The following is a 22,397-nucleotide window of genomic DNA, read 5'->3' on the forward strand; positions in this document are numbered from 1 at the left end:
CCTCCACTGTTCTGGGAAGATGTTTCACTAGATTTTGTAGTGTGCTTGTGGAGATTAGTGCTCATTCAGCTACAAGATAGTAGTAAAGTCAGATACCGATGTAGGGTGAAGAGGCCTGGATGAAGGCAGTGTTCTAATTCATCCCAAAGGTATATCAAAATCATGTTAACTACATCTTCATGGAGCTGGCTTTGTGCACAGGGACATTGCCATGCTGGAAAAGATTTAGGTCTCCTAGTTCAAGTAAAGGGAAAATTGAATGGTACAAATTACAGAATACAGAGCCAGATATGGTATCCTAATACTTTTACTCATTTAGTGTATATTTAAGGTTTTTTCACTTTCAAGGTATTTGGTTTCTTTAATAGACAAAAACTTTAAATAACTTCTCCAACGTATGCCATGCTTTTTGTTGTAAAATGCAGTTACTGTATGCAGCATTCTGCCTGCTAGGCTTTTTTTGTCATCAGTGTAATTGTCAGAGGTAAAGCTGTAGAGGGCTTTGCGGTTTCTTGTTAACATGACAAGCTATATATTTATGTCTTATTACATTCAAGACAGAGGAAAAACAATAGCTGGGAAGGGAATAAGTGTTTATAGCTGTTTTTGTATATATATAGCATAAATGGTAACAATGCCAAATTCCTGTGGTTTAATAAGAATGAAAGCATCTGGGAGTTGCTGTACAGATACAGTAACTATACTTCATGTCATTGATTAGTTTCTTGTTGCAGCACACAAAGTATTTAATTTCTTAAACATTGGTTAGGCTTTAGTTTTTTATCAGGTGGCTACATAATGGGGCATTTCCCAAAGACAGAAGATGCAGCTGTTTCTGACATCTAATTCAACCTCCTGGTGTGTAATTTAAGGTTTGTTATAATCAGGAAAAGCCACTGACTGATATTTGTGTCTTTCCTCCAGTGCGCTTCAAGCTCCTGAGCAACAACCACCTCCAGATCCGAGGCATCAAAAAATCCGATGAAGGCGACTACACCTGCGAGGGGCGCATTATGGCTCGGGGAGAGATCGACCTCAGGGTCATCAAGGTCATCATCAATGGTGAGGAGTCACTCCAAAATGCATGGAAATCCGAGTCTGAAAGCCTGGCTTTAAACTCTAATCCATTTTGGAACGCAGTAGATGAGAAGGCGGTTGTACTATTGACCCGATCTCTGTGAATCCTAGCAGTGTTCAATTAGTTGAAGTGATTCTGTACACGTAAATTGGCGCATACTGTATTGACCTGCATGTACTGAACTATTATTTATAGCACAGGTTCTTGTTTTTTTCCTCTCAGTTCTGCCCAGTATTAGGACTCGCAATGCAGAGCTCAATGCCACTGCGGACATCGAGCAGGCTGTGACTCTGGCATGTTATGCAGATGGCTATCCGGAGCCCACAGTCACGTGGACGCAGTAAGTAGGGCAGCACTGCACACACACTTACCTCTGTCACGGTTTTAGTTTGACTCACCAACACTAGGTTCCATCTCCATCCAAAGCGGAGGCAGCTCAGCATTATCAACTCTCGTAAATAAAAAAAAGGATGGCCAAGTGCTATTTCATCCTTACAGATGCTGTTAGCGGTGACGTCTGGCAGCCTTTAGTGGACGCTTCCCTGAAGCATTAGAGACTAGTTTGGCAGAAGAAGCAAGGAAGGGAGCGAGGCAGAGGAAAATTACATCAAGCCTCGCTACCCAGGCATTATTTATTCCCCCCCTTCGCTGACAGCACTGTCATTTGGCCACCATTTGGGACGGCTGCCGCTGTTGCACACTGGTTGGATCCGGGATTTGATACGAACTGATTTAGAGTCACAGGGGTCACGGATGCGGTTTGGAAAGCGAACCAAGATTCACATCAGTACTTGATTTTTATGGCCTTGGAGTACTCTTTATTACTGTTATGTCGGCTTAGAGCGCACTATTAAACAAGGAAGTGTGACAGAGCAAATGAGCCTCTTTTCTTTTTTCCCAACTCACCTGCATATGCTTTCACACTTGAGCTATGATTTCGATTCGGCAGAATTTTGGAACTGAATATATACTATCGTTCCTTTAAAAAAAAAAAAAAAAAACTTTGCCAACCCAGGTGGTTTCAAAGGAATAGCTTGGCAAAAATATTTGCAGGTTTTTTTTTTTTTTACAGCAATTTTAGCAGTTCATCTCAGTCCTTTAGTTTTTGAAGGCTGCTTTTTGCCCTCCTCTACTTCTAACATGGTAACAGAAGTCTCCAAAATCTAAGAATGTATCAATCTTGATGCCAATGAATTTCTATCATAAATCAATAACAAAACATTTACACAAAAAAACGGATGTTTATGAAAATCCAGTTTGATCAGTAAAAGCTTTTATATCCAACACGTGTATGTAGTTTATATAAATGTACTTATAACAGGACTTTTAAACAAACAGGCGTTTAAATCATGTAATTGGTGATGAATTACAGTGATTTTATGGATTAATTCAGATTAACGCTGTCAAGAATAAATCTTTTGTTTATTTCAATTACTCGCAAATCTGTCATTTCATATTAATGACTTGAAAGAAAGCAGTCCAAAACAAATCTCTAAATTAATACAGATAATACATTCAATTAGAGCGAAAGTAAAGACGTTTCACAGTGGTGCTGTAAGATTACTACTGCATCTGTCAATGTGAAGTGAAATATATGAATGGTATTTGTACCATCATTTTGAAGCCAACCAATTGCTAGGCACTGTGAGTGCAGATGCAGTGCATTATTCATTGTAGCGCTCGCTCTCTCTCTCTCTCTCTCTCTCTCTCTCTCTCTCTATATATATAAAATGCCATGATGATGAGATAATCAGTGTTATTCACTTCACCGGTTATAATGTTATAATATGTTATAATATATATGTTAAATTCCATAAAGCTGCTTTGAGACAATGTCTGTTGTCTGTCTGCATCTCTCATACAGGCAGCATACGCTTTAAGCAGGAGTGGAACGGAGTTTACATTTATTTCCTGTGGCAAAATTTGATTAGCTTTACGAATAAATCGCATTGCAAGCACTTTTTCGGAACGGATTAAGTTTGCATTTTAAGGTTCCACTGTAATTTAAAACACTATAATTACTTAAAAAAATATGTCTTCATGCACTATGTTGAGTATGGTTTTACTAATAATAAACATACATTTGCATAAAGCATCCATATTTGTCCATGCCCATGTTGATTATAGTATTTTATATATATATATATATATATATATATATATATATATATATATATATATATATATATATATATATATATATAATTTCGCTATAGTAATTGTAAGATCGAAAAATCTTTATTTTATATATATATATATATATATATATATATATATATATATATATATATATATATATATATAGATGATCGAGATAAACAAAAATCAAAATGGCGGCAAAATATTAACGTGCTTGAAATTTCCTAATGTACATGATGTGCGTTAATAAATGTGAATGTGCATGCATGTCGAGACAAGTGTCTTCCACTGTGTGTGTGTGTGTATATATATATATATATATATATATATATATATATATATATATATATATATATATATATATATATATATATATATATATATATATATATATATATACAGTGAGGAAAATAAGTATTTGAACACCCTGCTATTTTGCAAGTTCTCCCACTTAGAAATCATGGAGGGGTCTGAAATTGTCATCGTAGGTGCATGTCCACTGTGAGAGACATAATCTAAAAAAAAATAATCCAGAACACACAATATATGTTTTTTTATTTTTTATTTAACTATTTATTTGTATGATACAGCTGCAAATAAGTATTTGAACACCTGAGAAAGTCAATGTTAATATTTGGTACAGGAGCCTTTGTTTGCAATTACAGAGGTCAAACGTTTCCTGTATTTTTTCTCCAGGTTTTCACACACTGCAGAAGGGATTTTGGCCCACTCCTCCACACAGATCTTCTCTAGATCAGTCAGGTTTCTGGCCTGTCGCTGAGAAACACGGAGTTTGAGCTCCATCCAAAGATTCCCTATTGGGTTTAGGTCTGGAGACTGGCTAGGCCACGCCAGAACCTTGATATGCTTCTTACAGAGCCACTCCTTGGTTATCCTGGCTGTGTGCTTCAGGTCATTGTCATGTTGGAAGACCCAGCCTCGACCCATCTTCAATGCTCTAACTGAGGGAAGGGGGTTGTTCCCCAAAATCTCGCAATACATGGCTCCGGTCATCCTCTCCTTAATACAGTGCAGTCGCCCTGTCCCATGTGCAGAAAAACACCCCCAAAGCATGATGCTACCACCCCCATGCTTCACAGTAGGGATGGTGTTCTTGGGATGGTACTCATCATTCTTCTTTCTCCAAACACGTTTAGTGGAATTATGACCCAAAAGATCTATTTTGGCCTCATCTGACCACATGACTTTCTCCCATGACTCCTCTGGATCATCCAACTGGTCATTGGCAAACTTAAGACGTGCCTGGACATGTGCTGGTTTAAGCAGGGGAACCTTCCGTGCCATGTATGATTTCAAACCATGACGTCTTAGTGTATTACCAACAGTAACCTTGGAAACGGTGGTCCCAGCTCTTTTCAGGTCATTGACCAGCTCCTCCCGGGTAGTTCTGGGCTGATTTCTCACCTTCCTTAGGATCATTGAGACCCCACAAGGTGAGATCTTGCATGGAGCCCCAGTCCGAGGGAGATTGACAGTCATGTTTAGCTTCTTCCATTTTCTAATGATTGCTCCAACAGTGGACCTTTTTTCACCAAGCTGCTTGGCAATTTCCCCGTAGCCCTTTTCAGCCTTGTGGAGGTGTACAATTTTGTCTCTAGTGTCTTTGGAGAGCTCTTTGGTCTTGGCCATGTTAGAAGTTGGATTCTTACTGATTGTATGGGGTGGACAGGTGTCTTTATGCAGCTAACGACCTCAAACAGGTGCATCTAATTTAGGATAATAATGTAGTGGAGGTGGACATTTTAAAGGCAGACTAACAGGTCGTTGAGGGTCAGAATTCTAGCTGATAGACAGGTGTTCAAATACTTATTTTCAGCTGTATCATACAAATAAATAGTTTAAAAATCATATATTGTGATTTCTGGATTTTTTTTTTTAGATTATGTCTCTCACAGTGGACATGCACCTACGATGACAATTTCAGACCCCTCCATGATTTCTAAGTGGGAGAACTTGCAAAATAGCAGGGTGTTCAAATACTTATTTTCCTCACTGTATGTGTGTGTGTGTGCGTGTGTGTGTGTGTGTGTGTGTGTGTGTGTGTGTGTGTGTGTGTGTGTGTGTGTCTGTATATCTGTATATATATACTGTATAAAGAGTGCAGATGTATAGTGAATATGAGGGTCGCTCATTCTTTCTCTTTCTATTGTTTGGCACAGCAATAATTTACTGCTCCTGGACAACGAGAAATACGGCCTGAATGATGACGGCTCTGAGCTGACAATCAAAGATGTGAAGAAGCTGGACGAGGGAGATTACACCTGTGTCGCCCACAATAAAGCAGGAGAGAAGCAGGAGGACATCAGCCTCAAGGTGTTTGGTAAGAGACAGATAATCATCCCTGAGTGGCCTGCCTCAGCAGGAGAATTGAAATTGTAGTCTATATAAAGGATGAGCGATGGTTTAGGTTGCAATACTAAGCATGTTTTTAGATAGCTCTTCTTCAGTGATGCTCCTGTCTTGTTGCATGCCCCTCATGTAGCATGGACGAGGGATATTTAAAGTGATAACAGGAGTTTGGCCAAAATGAATACGTACGCGGTTACAAATTATACAATTCAACATCTTGATTATACTTTTTTTGTGTGAAACTGAAAACACACAACAAATTATTAAAGCATGGAACAATTGAGGATTTATTGAAAAGATATATACCACCATTTAGATGTTACAAAGTAAGTGCGTGTTAAAATAGATTTGATACTTTGGCAACATCGCAACACTCTTAACATGTGCATGATCAATATTTTGTCAACAGCAGTTTCTCAGCAGTTGTTTACTTAGTGTGTGTGTGTGTGTGTGTGTGTGTGTGTGTGCGTGTGTGTGTGTGTGTGTGTGTGTGTGTGTGTGTGTGTGTGTGTGTGTGTGTGTGTGTGTGTGCAGTGCAACCAAAAATCACATACCTGAAAAACCAGACAGCCTCAGAGCTAGAGGAACAGACTGTCCTGACCTGCGAGGCCACTGGTGACCCCACACCCAGCATCGTGTGGAGCTTTGGCAGGCGAATCTTCAGCGAGGGAGAGCAGGTACAGGGCAGGGCAGGGCAGGGTCGAGATTGTGGTGAACCTCTGAAGTTCAAAATTCAAAGGGCTTTGGTCAGGGCAGGGCCAACTCTTGTTTACTGATGAGATATTTAAACAAAGTATTCTATTCAGATTTGTTTCACAGTCTGTTTTTACTCTCTGGCTAAATCCAGTGCAATATATTAAATAGATTCTTCCTGACCTCGACTGTTTCATATGAGGTCAGGGGAGTTTGTGTCAGCAGTGTTAGCAGAGCTTAATTTCCATACAGATTTGATCAAGCGGCCATGGCAGAGGCAATTTAAAGGTCAGACGATTGCCCTGTTGCTCTTTTTTTAAGAACATGCAAAGTTCAGCTCTGTCCGTTCTGTTTGGGAGACTTATTAAAATCATTCATTTAAAAATTTTTTTAGATAAGAATAAGGAGGACAGCATGATTTCTTAAAAAAAGATTTTGCTAATATGACATTTACTGGATAGTTATAGCGTTTGTCATAGCTGTGACTTTAAACTAATAATGAATTAATACTAATGATTGTAATAATAAATTTTTAAAAATATATATTTTTTTCAGTTCTGAATGTCTTGAAATTATTGATCTGGTTTTGGCCAAGGTTTTTTAAAAGACTTCAGCTGAGGAAATTTTTTTTCTGTACTGCATATAGATCAGTGCATAAGGTGCATATTTATATTAAAATAAAAATGTCACTTTAATGAAAGCTTTTACATGTAAACCTTAGATTCTCTTTTCATAAGTATTTTGTGTAATCTCTTGTTTAAGATGAAGCCTTCATATAGGAGCCAGACATCCATTGCTCAGAATACTGAAGCGTGGAAACACTCTATTTGAATGTCTTTACAATATAAATAATGTATAATAATTAATAAATAAAGAGGCGGAAAAGCTTTTTACACAGTCGCTTTTATCATACTCTAGCTACTCTATACTACAGTATCTCACAAACGTGAGTACACCCCTCACATTTCAGCAGCCATTTTAGTATATCTTCTCAAGGCACAATAATATAGAAATGAAAAGTGGATATATTAGTAGTCAATGTGCAGCTTGTATAGTAGTACAGATTTACTGTCCTTTGAAAAGAACTTAAATGGGCATTAAATTTATTGGGATGTTCCAAAATCACACAGTCTTGTGTTCAGTTGTCCATATATACAGGTGCATCTCAATAAATTAGAATATCATTAAAAAGTTGATTTATTTTAGTCAATCAATTCAAAAAGTGAAACTCGTATATTATATAGATTCATCACACACACACACACTGATATATTTTAAGTGTTTAATACTTTCAATTTTGATGATTTTGGCACTGTGGATGATTTTTAAACATACTTTCCAGAAGATGTGTTTTTGGTGAATTGTTGGCCTTCTGAAAAGTATGTTTTCTTTTGCTTTAATTACTGCCTCAATTCAGTGTGGCATGAAGGTGATCAGTCTGTGGCACTGCTGAGGTGGTATGGAAGCCCAGGTTTCTTTGGTAGTGGCCTTCAGCTCATTTGCATTTATTGGTCTCTTGTTTTTCATTTTCCTCTTGACAATGAAAAGAGTAAAATGAAGGTCAGCAGAGGGAAGCATGAAGTGCTCTAAAACTTCCTGGTAGATGGCTGTGCTGATGTTGGACTTGATAAAACAACCAGCAGATGACATGACTCCCCAAACCACTACTGACTGTGCAAACTTTACACTGGACCTCAAGCAACTTGGATTCTGTGCCTCTCCTCTCTTCTTCCAGACTCTGGGACCTTGATTTCCAAATGAAATGCAAAATTCTCATCTGAAAAGATGACTTTGCCACAATGAGTAACAGTCCAGTCCTTTTTGTTCTTTGCCCAGGTAAGACACATCTAACGTTGTCTCTGGTTCAGGAGTAACTTGACACAAGGACTGCGTCAGTTGTAGCCCATGGATACGTCTGTGTGTGGTGACTCTTAAAGCACTGACTCCAGCTGCAGTCCACTCTTTGTGAATCTCCCCCGTATTCTTGAACGGGCTTTGACCTTTTTCTACCACATTTTTCCCCTTCCATTCAACTTTCCAATAATGTGCTTGGATACAGCACTCTGTGAACAGCAGCTTCTTTAGCGATGACCTTTTGTGTCTTACCCTCCATGTGCAGGGGGTCAATGATCGTCTTCTGGACAACTGTCAAGTCAGAGGTCTTCCCCAATAATTCTGTAGCATGAACCAGATTGAGACACCAGTAAAGACTCAGGAAACCTTTGCAGGTGTTTGGATTTAATGAGCTGATTAAAGTGTGACACCACGAGTTCTCCAATCTTTAACTTTTTTACAATATTCAAATTTTCTGGGATACTGAATTTTGGGTATTCATTAGCTGTAAGCCATAATCATTGAAATTAAAAGAAATAAACACCTAAAATATATAAGTCTGTGTGTGTGATGAATCTATATATTATACGATTGTTGTTCGCTGTTACTGGTGATTATGTTATTGACCGCCACAGAACTCAGGGAGGGAGGGAGGGAGGGGGTCAGGGAGTTGGAGTCATCAGATTGAATTTAGCTATTTATTGCGCAAGAATAACGCTAAACACAAGGTCATGTGCGTTAGGTATTTTCTAGGAATGAAAACAAATGCTTATTATACAATAACACCATAACATTACATGTCTAGGATGAACATTAGCCAACCAGTACAATATGACTTCGAACAAGAAGCATTGGTCTAAAATCTGCATAGTTCACTGAATTATTAAAAAATGTATGCTTAGTACAATCACTAATAAATAGTCACAGTAGTTACCAGACATCATTGCAAAACATGTGACACGCTGACAGAATAAACTGGTAATATGTTTAGCCCAAGCAGCGATGCTAAATGGCAATTATGCTAGCAACCAACCCGGCTAGATGACAGGTACAGCAACCCCAGTTAAAAGGCACATTAAATATCATTATCATCCTGTAGCCAAAATAAAGATCATATAGTTGTCTCCTTTAACACCCTTTACTATTATCTAGGAACAGTAGAGTATACTTATAGCTTCACAAACTTTATCCTGCGTTAGGGAAGCCGCACTAGAGATGCTGCACACGTTCCATTCGTGCAGTAAGGAAGAGAATTCACAAGTTTCACTTATTGTATTGAATTACTAAAATAAATCAACTTTTTAATGATTTTCTAATTTATTGAGATGCACCTGTATGTATGTTTGTGTATATAAATATAGGTGTCATATAGATGCAGTAGAAACAGCAGGAAGCAGCTTCCATGCTATAAATGCACTTCTCTCTGCACCTTTCCACCACTACAAATAATTATTAGCCAGGAAATGGCCCATTTTCTTTCTTTCATTTTTCATCCGGAAACAGACGAACAGCTTCAATCGACATCCGCTCACAGCTCTTATTGATATTCAGCCCTGCACAGAACCAATTTATTTCTGTCTGTCTGTCTCTCTGTCCTTTATCCTTCTGCTTGGCTTCACTTCACTTCCAATTGCCCTCCCTGCATTTTTCTCAAAATATGATAACGCAACATAGCGTCTCCCGTCTCTTTCTGAACCCGGATTCTCGACCGATGACTGAATTGCTTTAATTGTTCGTTGCACTTGAGCGTAACAATCAAAAACGAGCGGAATGGTTTTAGCCTGGTGCAGCATAGCAAATCTGAATATCAGGGCTACAATCATATTTCATATAAAAGCAAATGTGTATTTGAAAAAAATGCGAATTTGTATGCTGAAGCCCGGTTCCCTTCTCCATCTCATATTAGCAATCTTTGATCAGTGCTCTTGATTGTTTTTTTGTGTTTTTTTTTTTTTTTTTTTTTTTTTTAAGAAACATTCACTTTCTCTTAGGGTACTTGTAGAATGTTTCATAAATGTGAAATAAAATCTATCGATATATGTTTGCATTGTCAAGAACAGAATTACCAACAGTTAACTTTATATGTTTAACAACAGCTAACTATATATGTTAGAGACCCTCACAGAAATACTAGGATTAAATGGTGGATTGATAAAGTCCATATACACCATATTTCCCCGAAAATAAGCCCCAGCATGGTTTTTCAAGGTATTCTTAATATAAGCCCTACCCCGAAATTAAGCCCTAGATAAGATTCTCAGCCGGCATTTATGGCAGCACATGATGTTGTATTGAACTATAAAAAAAATTTATATTAATACAATGAAATAAAATAAAAAAATAAAGTAATATATTATTAATATATTATAATAATTAATATTATTGTAATATAATATTAATATAACGGTATTATAATTTATAATTACCATAAGAGATGATAGTTTATGAAGTGGTTCAAATGAGCATTGAAAGCATTAAAATAAGAAAAGGTTCTCATTTGATGCTATTTATATGTTCACTTCAACTATCAGGGAATGGCATTTTTTGCAATGTAGTGGAGTAAAAAGAAAAGATATTATGCATTAAAATGTAGTGAAGTAAAAGTTTGCCATAATGAAGTACAGATACTTGAAAAATTAATACATTAAATTAAATTAAAAAAAAAATAAAGATACATTTTGACTGAAAAAGATTAAATAGCATTAAACTAGTCTGAGCAAGTGAGAAATGAGAAATGTTGGCCATCTGGAAGCATTTCACAGCTTCTACAAGTGACATCAGACAAGCGGCTTGTGATTATACCGAAAATGTACTCTTTTAGGTTTGTTACAGTGTCTTTGTTACCCCCTCTGGGAGGACTACTCGTCTTTGCAGTTGGCAGGTCTGTCAACAAAATGCACGATAAAATCTATGAGCAAACCTTAAGCGTCCTCCTCAGCTACTCTGAGGTCAGTTGAGAAACTGACTGCCGATGATTGTCTTGGATGCATTTTGTCTTTGGTTTTGTTTTCGATTTCTCTTGTACATTCTGCCGCCATATCATCAGGATGTCAGTGTTTTCATATAGAATTTGACAAGTGGAAATGCTCCAGGGGAGGGAAAGAAAAAATCTTCTGGAACTATTGAGGTCTGCATCTTGGAGTTCTCACAGCCAGTTACAGTTATGGACTCAGTGTGTTTATTCAGTTTCGCTGAGACGAATGTTCTCAGCCATTCTCTATGCACTTCTCTGACACAGCCTTATCTGAGGTTGAAGACCTGTGTGGTTATGGGCACAAGGTGCAGGGTGAACATTTTTCTTTCTGGAATGTATTTTGCTCCCTGTGCATTAGGATTAGTGGGTTGAATTGAACAGCTGATGTGTCAGAACCAGCTTCGGGCTTCCTGTATCTCACATGCTGCTGAAAGTGCCTGGTTAAAGACTTGTCTGACTACTTTTGATCTGCAGGAACGAGATATACCTTATGTTTATGTCTACAAGAGGTGATATTTACGTTACAATGGTCCACCTGATAGCATGCTGGATTTGGTAAATATTTATTTTTTTCCCGAGCTAGTCTGGAAATCTCACCTGAAAAGAAAAAAAGGAAGATTCAGTTCCAGCTATATTGTCAGTGTTTCTTTAAAACTCACAATGGCTGCCACATACAACATTTTTACACACACAAGATGGTTCTCTCATGAGAATGCATGAATAAAATCGCGACATAAAAGAGTATTCATCTTATCCATTCAACTTGTGTGATTTTGTTTTTTAAGGAAGACCTTTATTCATTCATTTTCTCCCGCTTATCCGTAATTCGGGTCGCGGGGGCAGCAGTCTAAGCAGGCCCCCGCCTTCGACTGCTGCCCAATCCTCACAGCACCGTCCCTTACGTTCCCTCCTGCAGGTGGTGAGCCCACGGGAAGTTTGAGGAAAACCTGAGCAAAAAAATAAATAAAAATCAAAGCAACGCAGCTTAACCGCCATGACATGCTATCTTAAGAAGATAATCTTGTTTTGAACATATACACAATATCCTGCCAGTCTCCTCTACCCAGGAATTAAGTCTGCTCTTGTTTTTCCATTCACGTAACCCCTTTAATATGTGAGAAATGCTCAGACAGCGTTATGCACCAGTGTACTTTCGGTAACAACAGGCAGTTTATAAAATGGTCCTGATTTTCCTAATTGTGACCCATTGTTTCCTGCTGTTTGAATTAAATCATGTCATTTGTTACATGAGCTGTCATTTAAATATGAATAGCTTTTAATGATATAATCAAAAAACACCCTTGTGATTCAAGTGAAAATAAGCACACTGACAGAGACTAGCACGTTTTATCCATGGCTATAGCTCGCCTACACACAATCACCTAATCACAATCTTATCTCAATTTATTCCACGTGCGTAGGATTCATCACCATAACATATTTATGGGGGAATAAAGTGTATGGTAACCCTTTTAATAAACAGCAGAGCTTACGGTTTCGGTGTGCACCTTTTTGGCAGAAGCGCTTAATCCGAAAACAACAAACCAGATAAATAATGAAAAAAGGCTTCTGCTTTTGTATTACTTTATATTCTGACTGGAAGCAGAGAAGATGTCTTGCCATTAATATTACATGAGCTCTTGGACAGAAATCGAGCCAGATTCAATAATAGAATAATCTTTTTTTATTGTATTTTTTTTATTTAAATTTTTTTACATATACACAGTAAAACCATGTACCTGTCATAATTGTTACATTAGCCTTATTGTGATAGACCAGTTGTAGGTATTTAACCCATGAATTGAAACTACTGCAGCTGCTACAATACAAAAGGCATGGAAAATAACATCACACCTAAAAGAAATACTGACAACTAATAATCAATTTATTATCTTACTGTTAAGCTAGTTAGCATTCGACAAAAGTTTAAACATAATTAGCAGGCTACTCATCTCTCTGTGATAGCCAAGTTGTAGGTTTTTCGTACCTATTGCTACAATCATACACATAATCATATTGTCTATGTTGCCAATACAAAGGGCATGTAATGTCATATCAATCATATGGAAATATTGAAAACTATTATTAAATATTTAAGGAAATATTTCACTAAAGCTAGCTATCTCACGTTGGTTTGCTATTAAGCTAGTTAGAATTGCACATAGGGTTCATAAAAAAAGGTCAAAAGGTTTCGAGGCTAGCTCTGTTTACAAGAAAGTACTATATTATTTACAGTGGAGGAAATAAATATATGATCCCCTGCTGATCTTGTGGGTTTACCCCCTTACAAAGAAATCAACAGTTTCAAAATTTTTATGGTAGGTTTATTTTAACAAAGAGTGACAGATTATAAAAAAATGCATTTCGAAAACATTAAAGGAAGGTTTTACATGTATACACTACAACCAAATTAATCCTGCCCCTTAAGGAAAGTACTTCTTATATCAACACGTTATGTGTATAAAAGACACCACAGAATCAACCTTTTCCATTCATACCTCTCCACCACCATGGGCAAGACCAAAGAGCTGTCAAAGGATGTCAGGGACAAGATTGTAGACCTGCACAAGGCTGGAATGGGCAATGGAAGGCTGGAATTTTTCTACATGAAGATACACTTGGTTCCATACAGCCTTTTTTCTTATCTTGATTATGTGAAGCATCCACAATATACTTTATATTCAAGTACTACAATAAGGATATCATATTGGAGTTAATACCTGACTGATCAGATACTAGAATTGAACACAGCTGTGGGAATAATATTTGTATTTTTTTATATAACCTATATATTATGTAACTATATATCATTATTGTATTATCATTGTATGGGAAATACAGTGTATATAATGTAGTTACAATGCAGATGATAACAACAGGGTAAGGATTAGGATTTGTATCCTAATTTCTCCACCATGATGCAGCCACAAGTGCGGCATTTTTAGAAGTCTCAACTCTTCAGTCGCCCTCAGTCTAGAGCAGTGTTTGCCTTGTAAGATCCTAATCCCTTATTAGCCTTGCTTAATGGGAGGTCAGGTATGAATATCAATGCTGAATAAAAGCTCTCTGGAACTAGATATCTGATATTCATGTTTTTTTTTTACATAATCCTATTCACAATCACCGTCAAGAGCACTTGTAAAAACCCAATTTTTAAAAGGGGTTTTCAGAGTAGACAAGAGTCCAGGTGACTGCACTCGATGCCGTATGCGTGGCCAGTGTCGGAGTGGGTGTGTTAATTTCTGTTGGAGATGGAGGTTAGGAGAAAACGACGGCATTGTGATTGTGAATATGTTTAGCGCGAAGAAAGAACGCTAAAATGAGTGTCGGGGCAGAGCACAAGGGTTCAGCCTTGATGACCTGATCGCAGACTCGCGAAGACGGGATAATGAAATCATTTGGAAATCGTTATTACAAGTCGGTCTAATAAAGCGTACACTGAACTTTGTTTTATGCTCTTTTTTTATCTTTCGAGTGCAAGCATTCAGTCTTTGTCATGCTCCAGTCCTAATCCAGCCCGAGCTTCTTATCCGTTAGATGTTGTGTAACTCCATTAAGGATAAAAGTGCTCCAGACAAGCCTCCTAAAGTCTGTTCCAATTAACTAAATGTGTTTTCAAAGACTTTGGTAGGCCAGTTGATACTTGTATGAATAATTCCCTCAGAGAATGAGTTATCACTGCTTTTTTTTTTTTTTGCCTTCAGGCCAGGTTCCATTTGCATCGCTTTTTCCCACTGCTGGACCTTTATTCTCCTTTTTGCTCTCTGCCAAATCACTGGATGACTGGATGAATGGACATCCACAACAGAGAATTACTATTATGCAGTTGGGAAAAAAATTTAAGCTTTGCTGGTTTATTGTCAGCATGTCAGGGGTCACAAGGGAATCTTGACATATGTATTCATTTTCTATTCATGTCTTTTAATTTATCAGTAGCGTAGATAAAAATCTGCAATGGAAAAAACACCATTGTGAGCTGGATGATAAAACATGGACCCCTGATTGATTTTGGCTTAATGAATGTGACTCAGGTATAAAAGGCTCCTGGGAAACCTACTCATCAAGGCAGTCCTTCCAAAGCAACCTGATCCCTTTGTAGTCACGTAGAGAAATGAGTTCAGATAAGGTGTTCGCTAATGCTTCCTGGCGGTGCAAACGTGTCAATCAGCGTCAGCAGCGTCTCAGGGATCCACGTGATAAATAAGGTTGTTATTGACCAAGTCATGCAGAGCAGAGTTGATATTTCACTCGCAGCATTTGGAAAGTCTCTCTTCCATAAATAATTTGGTTTAACGGTTAATCATTGAGCCGCTCCATCACATCTGTGGTATTTAGGGAGTTTGCTGGCTTGTTTTGGTTGATATGCATACTGTACTGTTCCAAAAAATAAATGCCAGAAATTAGATATTAGATATTTAAACAGGAGGAGCGCACGATTATCTGGAACATCCTGTCCAGTCATCTGACCCTAACAAGGTCAAGCTGCTCTGGAAATAGTCTTAATCAAAAGGTTTTACAGAGGTCTCTAACTCCAGCTCCACAAACATCTAGGACATGTAGGATAAGGACTACTTGCAATTAAAAGTTTGTTCGATTTTGGAAAGTTTTCTAATGCTTGGTGTGAAAATACAGGTTGTTTTCCTTGCTTTCAGACAATATCCATTTGATTATCCAAAGTCAAATCCGGCAGCGTATGTACACCACAAGGGCATCATCAAATACGTGACTGTGTACAAGATGTGGGGGAAGAACGGGGTTATAGCCAGAAAAATGAATAAATAAATTTTGTATACAAGTTACAGCATTACAAGGAAACAAAAAATATCGCAATAGCTGCAATCACAAGTATTAAGTTGTTTTTCTTTTAAACCTTTTGGTTTTTTTGCCACATAATTCATTGAGATTTTAATCATTTATATCAACATCTATATAAACTAATCATATCTCAGAGAAAGAATGTTTTGATGCTTTGCTTCAAAGTCAGAGAGTGGGTTAATATGGTTCAAATAGGCTACAAATTAGCTTAAATAAATGTGTTATTGTCCAGTATAGATGAAACATTTTCACTGTTACTAATACTATCATCAACTATCCAAAGCCTACAGTGTGAGCAGTGTATGCCGTGTAATAAGAAATAATAATTTCTGTTTGGACCATTAATTCCTTGTTATTTACTGTAATTGTTTTAATTTCTTTTAATGGCCATGATAAAAATAACTGTAATTGTTTGAAATATTTGCAAATTAACAAGGATCTTCAGGCCCCTTAAATAATTGGTTGGTTGGTTGATGTGACACTTTGCTTAGTGTAATGGAATTGAGTATGAAGGAAACTTCTGTTCTGTTTTATTTTGCTCATCTCTCTCTCTCTCTCTCTCTCTCTCTCTCTCTCTCTCTCTCTCTCTCTCTCTCTCTCTCATGGCTCACTCTCTCACCCGCTAATCTTATTCTTGCCACCGCTTAACACTTGTTAGAAAAATCCCACAGTCCCTATCATGCACTCTCCCAGCTCCACTCCCCATTCACAAACTGGCCCTTGACTACGCCCTCATTTCCACAGTTGAATTTTATCACCTCTAATATAAATAGTTTCCCATTTGGGAACTTGAGCTGCGTTGTAACACTTTGGGAACGCCCCTGCATTACTACGCAGCGTCTTGTTCCGTCAGGGAACTAGGGTTACATTCGTAACCTAGAGACGTTCTCAGTTCAAGACCATTCTTAGAAAAGGCTCTGAATCTAAATGGTTCAGCAGAAATTCCCATCACTTCTCATCACAGTGAAGCAAGGTAATTGTGTGGAATTATGTATGTTTAAGAGAATAGATAGCACTTTACTCTGTGTGTGTTATGCTGTGCTTTGTGCTAAACTTAAAAGATTAAAAGAAGTTAGTGGGATTTACATGTGTAGAGGGAAATGCATTTGACTTTTCTCTCTCCCTTGGTAGCTGTTGTATAATGGGAAAAGCAGGTCATAGGTAAAAAGTGGCCAAGAACAAATTACGAAAATATAAAAAAAATAAATAAATAATGCAAACAATTATTTGGATGATCAATCTTTCTACCGTTTGAACCCTTTATCTGTTTTTTTGTCAGTAACTTTTTAAATCAGTATTTATAAGACACTAACAATAACCCATCGGCTCAAAGTTTGTTTGGATTAGACTTCCTCGTGAAACTTTTGACAAGCACCCTTACAAAAAGCCTTGATCTCAGCATTCACTTGACCGAGTGCTACTCAAAAAAACTCCTATTTTATTTTATTTAGCACGAACAAGTGCATTGAAATGAAATCGACCCTGTCTGATAAACAGCAGGTGATAGAATACAGTTATTGAATGGCCTTGTCATAGTAAGGCTAGTATACATTGGTGAATTACTTAGCAACCTCCATGTCCTTAATTAGCTCTAAATCGCCAGTATGAATAAAGCCGTGTCGCGTTACATGGTTTAATTAAATAACTTCGAAAGTCTCTGTGAAGTGTCATGATATAGCCTTATTTGACAAGTTGGTGTAATCTCTACTAAAATAGGAGGTTAGGATGTAGTGTGTGGCCCCTCCCCCTTTTTAAATAGCTAATACACTTTTGCTTATCTCACAGCCTGGGCTAAGCCATACCTGATAGTTAGTATCGTGGATGTTAAGGCAGGATACTTTAGATTTTAGAGACCATTTGATTAAACAGCAAATCTGTGGTATAATGATGTCATGACAATTGTTGATCTGTATGGGTGGTAGAGAGAAAGACTGTAAATTTTGAATGCATATATATATATTTTAAATGGAATAACATTAAGGCTAACATGTTCATATTTAAAGCCACAAAATGCTTTATGGGGACTTTAACATTTGAACCAAACAACATGAGCTTTCATTTCACTCAACCGCACACAGGCTGTGTGTGGTTTAACTTTAAAATCTGTGGACATGTCATTTTTAAGATTTTCTTTGCCATTTTTGTTGCCTTTTTTCTCGTTTGTCCTCTGCAGGCTTCTTGGACTCGACCTGAGAAACACAAGGTACCACTGTTGAATTAATATAGCCCAGCAAAGCGCTAATGCTAGAAAGACCCTTTACTACTATTAGTGTTAGATCCTTCTCCACATATAGAAAATCTCTCTCACTCTCTTTCACACACATGCAAGCAGGGTTAATTAAATAGCCCTTCATTTCCAAACGCGGTTCTATTTATTTTTTATATGCCTAATTATTTTCTTTGAAATCCTTTGTGCATAGAAGTCCTGATTCTATCATTACTTTTCTAATAATTCCAGAAACATTTTCAATAACTGTCCACTTTTAGTCACTATGGCTTTTTTCTTCTTCTGTACTCTTTTTTTTTACAAAAAATTTAAAGGAACAGTTCAAGTCAAAATAAACATTATGTACACATTATTGCGCTTACACAAATGCTGTGAAATCACCAATGACGTGATTGGTGTCTGGAGTCATGTAAACAATGAATGAGCTCTTAAAGCTACAATAAACTAACCAACAGACACACACTCACACACACACTCTCACCCACTTACTACTTTACTTTAATCATGTACCATTAGATTTCTTTGTTTTCATTTCCGGTTTCCTTTGTTTATTGCTTTGTTTAGCTCATTAATAGGAATCGCTACGTTTTTACAAAACTTAAATACATTTGAATGAAAATAAATTATGATTGAGTTACCAGGCTTTTCTTTTTAGTTTTTCATTTGACTTACCCCAGTATGTAATATAATACAGTGGGCTCTCTACCGAAATCTTCTATTATATGTGCTAAATAAAACAGACACCGTTCAGACGATTTGCAAACAGATACAGAGAGTGAATACTTTGCAAAAAGGAACAAATAACATGCACTCTATTTAAACAAAAGCACCAAACAGAAACAGGGGTAAGCAATATTGACTATTGAAGGAAATGCCTAATGAGAGGAATGGGAACATGACATATTTCTAAAACCTCATAATGACCCTGGCAAATTATGTGCAGATATGTACATAATGAATTGTACATAATGGTCTGAATTGTTCTTTTGAAAAATAATAATAGCAATGCATTGTAATACTAATAATATAAATGGCTAATGCTCATTAGTATTGCAGTAGTTAGAAAGAAAAGGAAGGTTGTAGCAGCACCAGAGTGTACACTAACACTTTCATAACCTGCTCTATAGAAATGATTCTAACCTTGGTGCACAAATGAAACCCGCATTAACAACACTTTACCCATGCTGAATACACTATGGAGAAATTATGAGAGCGTGTAAATAATGAGAACCACTCTGCTTGTTGAAAAAGCAATCTAGGTGTCCTGTTTACTTGCTTAATGGTTTAGTTGTAAATATTCATGTGTTTTCTGCACAGCTGATAATGAGTGATTCAGATGCATATGGAAGGTGTGGGAAGGTATCAGCACACGATCTGCACAAAATGAAAGCTCGCAATTATACACTTGCCCACGCATTACTGCACGTCTCCATCTGCAGTAGCACGGCCCCTGTAATGTGGGAATTTTACATCACTATAAAGTTTTTCATTGCTATTTTAAGGATTACAGCAAACAGATGTTGTCTCAGGCTTGCATAAAGTCAGGCCTGAGATGTCGGTTTGTTCGGTTATGCTTGGAACCTGAGACTTTGTCACAAAGGGGTTTACACAAAGAGTGGATAGATACCTTTGGATAGTTGTGAGGAAAAAAAAAACTGCCTGAGATGATTTTTTTTCTTTTCTGAACAACACAGGATAGTGTAATTGTAAATTACTCTGAATTTACATATGCAGCCACTCATTGTACTATAAAGTCAGTGGTAGCCATTCCTACTGTAATCAGTGGATAATGCACCTAGCGTTCCACAAATCAGAAGATGGATCTTGTGACCATTGTCACTCCTACTGGTATAGGGATCACATGTTCTATAATCTCTTCATATTCATTTGTAGATGGAACATGTGTGCTTTTCTGTCTTCACTCTCATTGGCAGCTGGATTATGGATTCTTCACTTTGGTTGTTGGTTTACGTGCACTATACTGTACCTACTCCCATTAAAAAATGGATCACATACGCTCTATTGTTTTTTCTCAATTCGGTAGATTCACTCTCATTGATTGTAAAATCAAATGCACTGTACTGTCTTCATTCGCATTTGTAGATATATCACTTGCACCCTACTGTCTTCCCTCCCATCGGTCAGTTTACATGCACATGTACATGCTACTGTCCATATTCCAATTGGTAAATGAATCACATACGCTCTATCGTCTTCACTCCAATTGGTATATGGATCAGTTGTGCTCTTTTTTTTTTACTCCTATTGGTTGTCAGTTCACATGTAGTCTACTCTCCCTGCTCGCATTGATAGCTGGAATACATACGTTGCTTTGCATTCACTCCGACTGATGATGGATCAAGTGGCTCTGCTGTCTTCACTCCCATTGGTAGTCGAATAGTGTCTGCTCTACTGTCTTCATAAACTGAGAGTTGCACAAAGTCGCTGCACCAGCCCGCTCCATATATGCTCTATTAAATTTTTCTCAACGTTGTTGCATTGTTGGACATGCCCACACGTAGTCATTGTTCCTGGAAGTTGCCAGCACTCTTTAAAAATGAATGGTCTTTGGTCTCTTTGTCACTGCGGGTCCCTGTATAAACATAGGTCTATTCTTTTATAATCATATGTTATATTATAGTCAACGTGTATGTGTTCTCAGTAGGACTCTCTTTACCATTATAGCAGAAGATCTTCTACTAAGGGATTGCCAGTGCTTTATAACACATACACCTACTTTAGATATTTAATCTGGTTTCACTGTAGGGGGAGGTTAATTTAGTTTAGTGGTTAAGATTTTTTAATCTGAGGGTTGTGAGTTCATATTCCAGCTGCATCAAGCTGCGATTTCTAGGGCCCTGAGCAGGGCCATCACAATACAAAAAAAAAATCCTTAGTTATTCATGCACAGCATGTTAATCTAGAGTTCACCTGTATAATTTTCTTACCCACTGTTCAGAGCATCACAAACGCTTCCAAACATATTGGGCAGATGAACCCTTTTTTCTTGTTGCCATTTCTTTGTGAATACACAGTCAATGATGAACTTGTGTTAACACATCTGGTGTTATGCGCACAGACAAATGAATTCCTGATAATCTAAACCAAGCTCACTGTGATTCTTCACTTCCTCTGATAATTAAAGATAATGTATGCCAGGATTTCATGCTAAATTTGCCAAACAGGTCCTGAACTTATGAGGTATGTGTGTACAAAATAAATAACACTCCCCCAAAAAACACTGATATGCTGACTGTGTCTACAGGGGCTTCATGTTTCATATGAGCAAAATAAAACATCTTGCCCGTTTTAAATGTTTGCCTTAATGAATATGCAATCCGCAAGCTGCTTTTTTCTACTAAAATACGATGCAAAATCATTGCAAATAGATTAATTTAGCACCTGCACTGTGAATTAATGCGGCCTGGATTCACTTTGGGAACGGAGATTGTGTGCACAAATTAGCACGAGGGAAGTGCAGGTGTTAATTAAGGAATACATCATTAGGGGGCATGCAGTTATGGGAAAATAATCAACAACACAGTGGTGTGATGAGCTACTGTTACCACCCTAAAGTGTCTGTATCAAACAAAATGTCTGCAACACAGCAATTTCCCAGCTATTACAGTTTTTTTTTTTTTTAATCCGTTTATAGCAATGATTAATGCCATCTCTTGTTTTTTGTTTATCTTGTTTCATTTTTTAATATTGTTCACACTGGAGACTGCATCCATGAATGTTAAATAATCTATTTTCAGAAAACATTATCCATGATTATGTTGTTGTTTGGTAAATAATAAAAATGTTTTAATCTGTTTAATATTAGATTACAATCTTAGATCATGTTGATGCTCCATTTTAAAAATGTCTATGAGTGCTATAGAAGTGATAATGTATTAGAACGAGCATGTTTGTCACAAAGACACACAGTTGCAAGTGCAGTATACTTTATATATAGTATAAAGTTAATAAACCTGGCAAATCCCAAATGTAATCCAGTGGCACATATACAGGAATAATGAGAAATGAAAACATGATAAAAAAAAAAAAAAACAGGAAATCCGGAAACGTAAAACAAAAGGCACGGTACAAGCAAAGAACTGAATGTAACACTTTGCGATCATATAACGGACACACAGGGATATGAACACGATTTAATTACATGGTTAATCGAAAACAGCTGGGGACACAACAGGTAACAACCAATGATGTGACAGGCGGGGCATGACATGAATCAGAACGAGGATGCACATGGCACATGTGAATAG

General features: G+C 37.3%; 1 protein-coding gene across 21 annotated transcripts in view; it reads left to right on the top strand.

Moving 5' to 3' along the window:
* ncam1a (neural cell adhesion molecule 1a) overlaps positions 1-22,397 on the top strand; it is a 273,152-nt gene that overhangs the window by 175,538 nt on the left and 75,217 nt on the right. For 11 of the 21 annotated variants that reach the window (XM_083564835.1, XM_083564828.1, XM_083564829.1 and 8 more), the window contains exons 5-9: positions 925-1,062; positions 1,301-1,418; positions 5,398-5,558; positions 6,122-6,264; positions 18,076-18,105. In XM_083564835.1, the coding sequence (XP_083420961.1) occupies positions 925-1,062; positions 1,301-1,418; positions 5,398-5,558; positions 6,122-6,264; positions 18,076-18,105 (590 nt within the window). The remainder of the gene's footprint in view (positions 1-924; positions 1,063-1,300; positions 1,419-5,397; positions 5,559-6,121; positions 6,265-18,075; positions 18,106-22,397) is intronic. The other 10 variants (XM_083564833.1, XM_083564837.1, XM_083564842.1 and 7 more) reach the window with 1 other exon arrangement.

Source organism: Silurus aristotelis (genome assembly GCF_946808225.1).
Source record: "Silurus aristotelis genome assembly, chromosome: 16".
In the NCBI taxonomy this organism is placed as follows: domain Eukaryota; kingdom Metazoa; phylum Chordata; class Actinopteri; order Siluriformes; family Siluridae; genus Silurus; species Silurus aristotelis.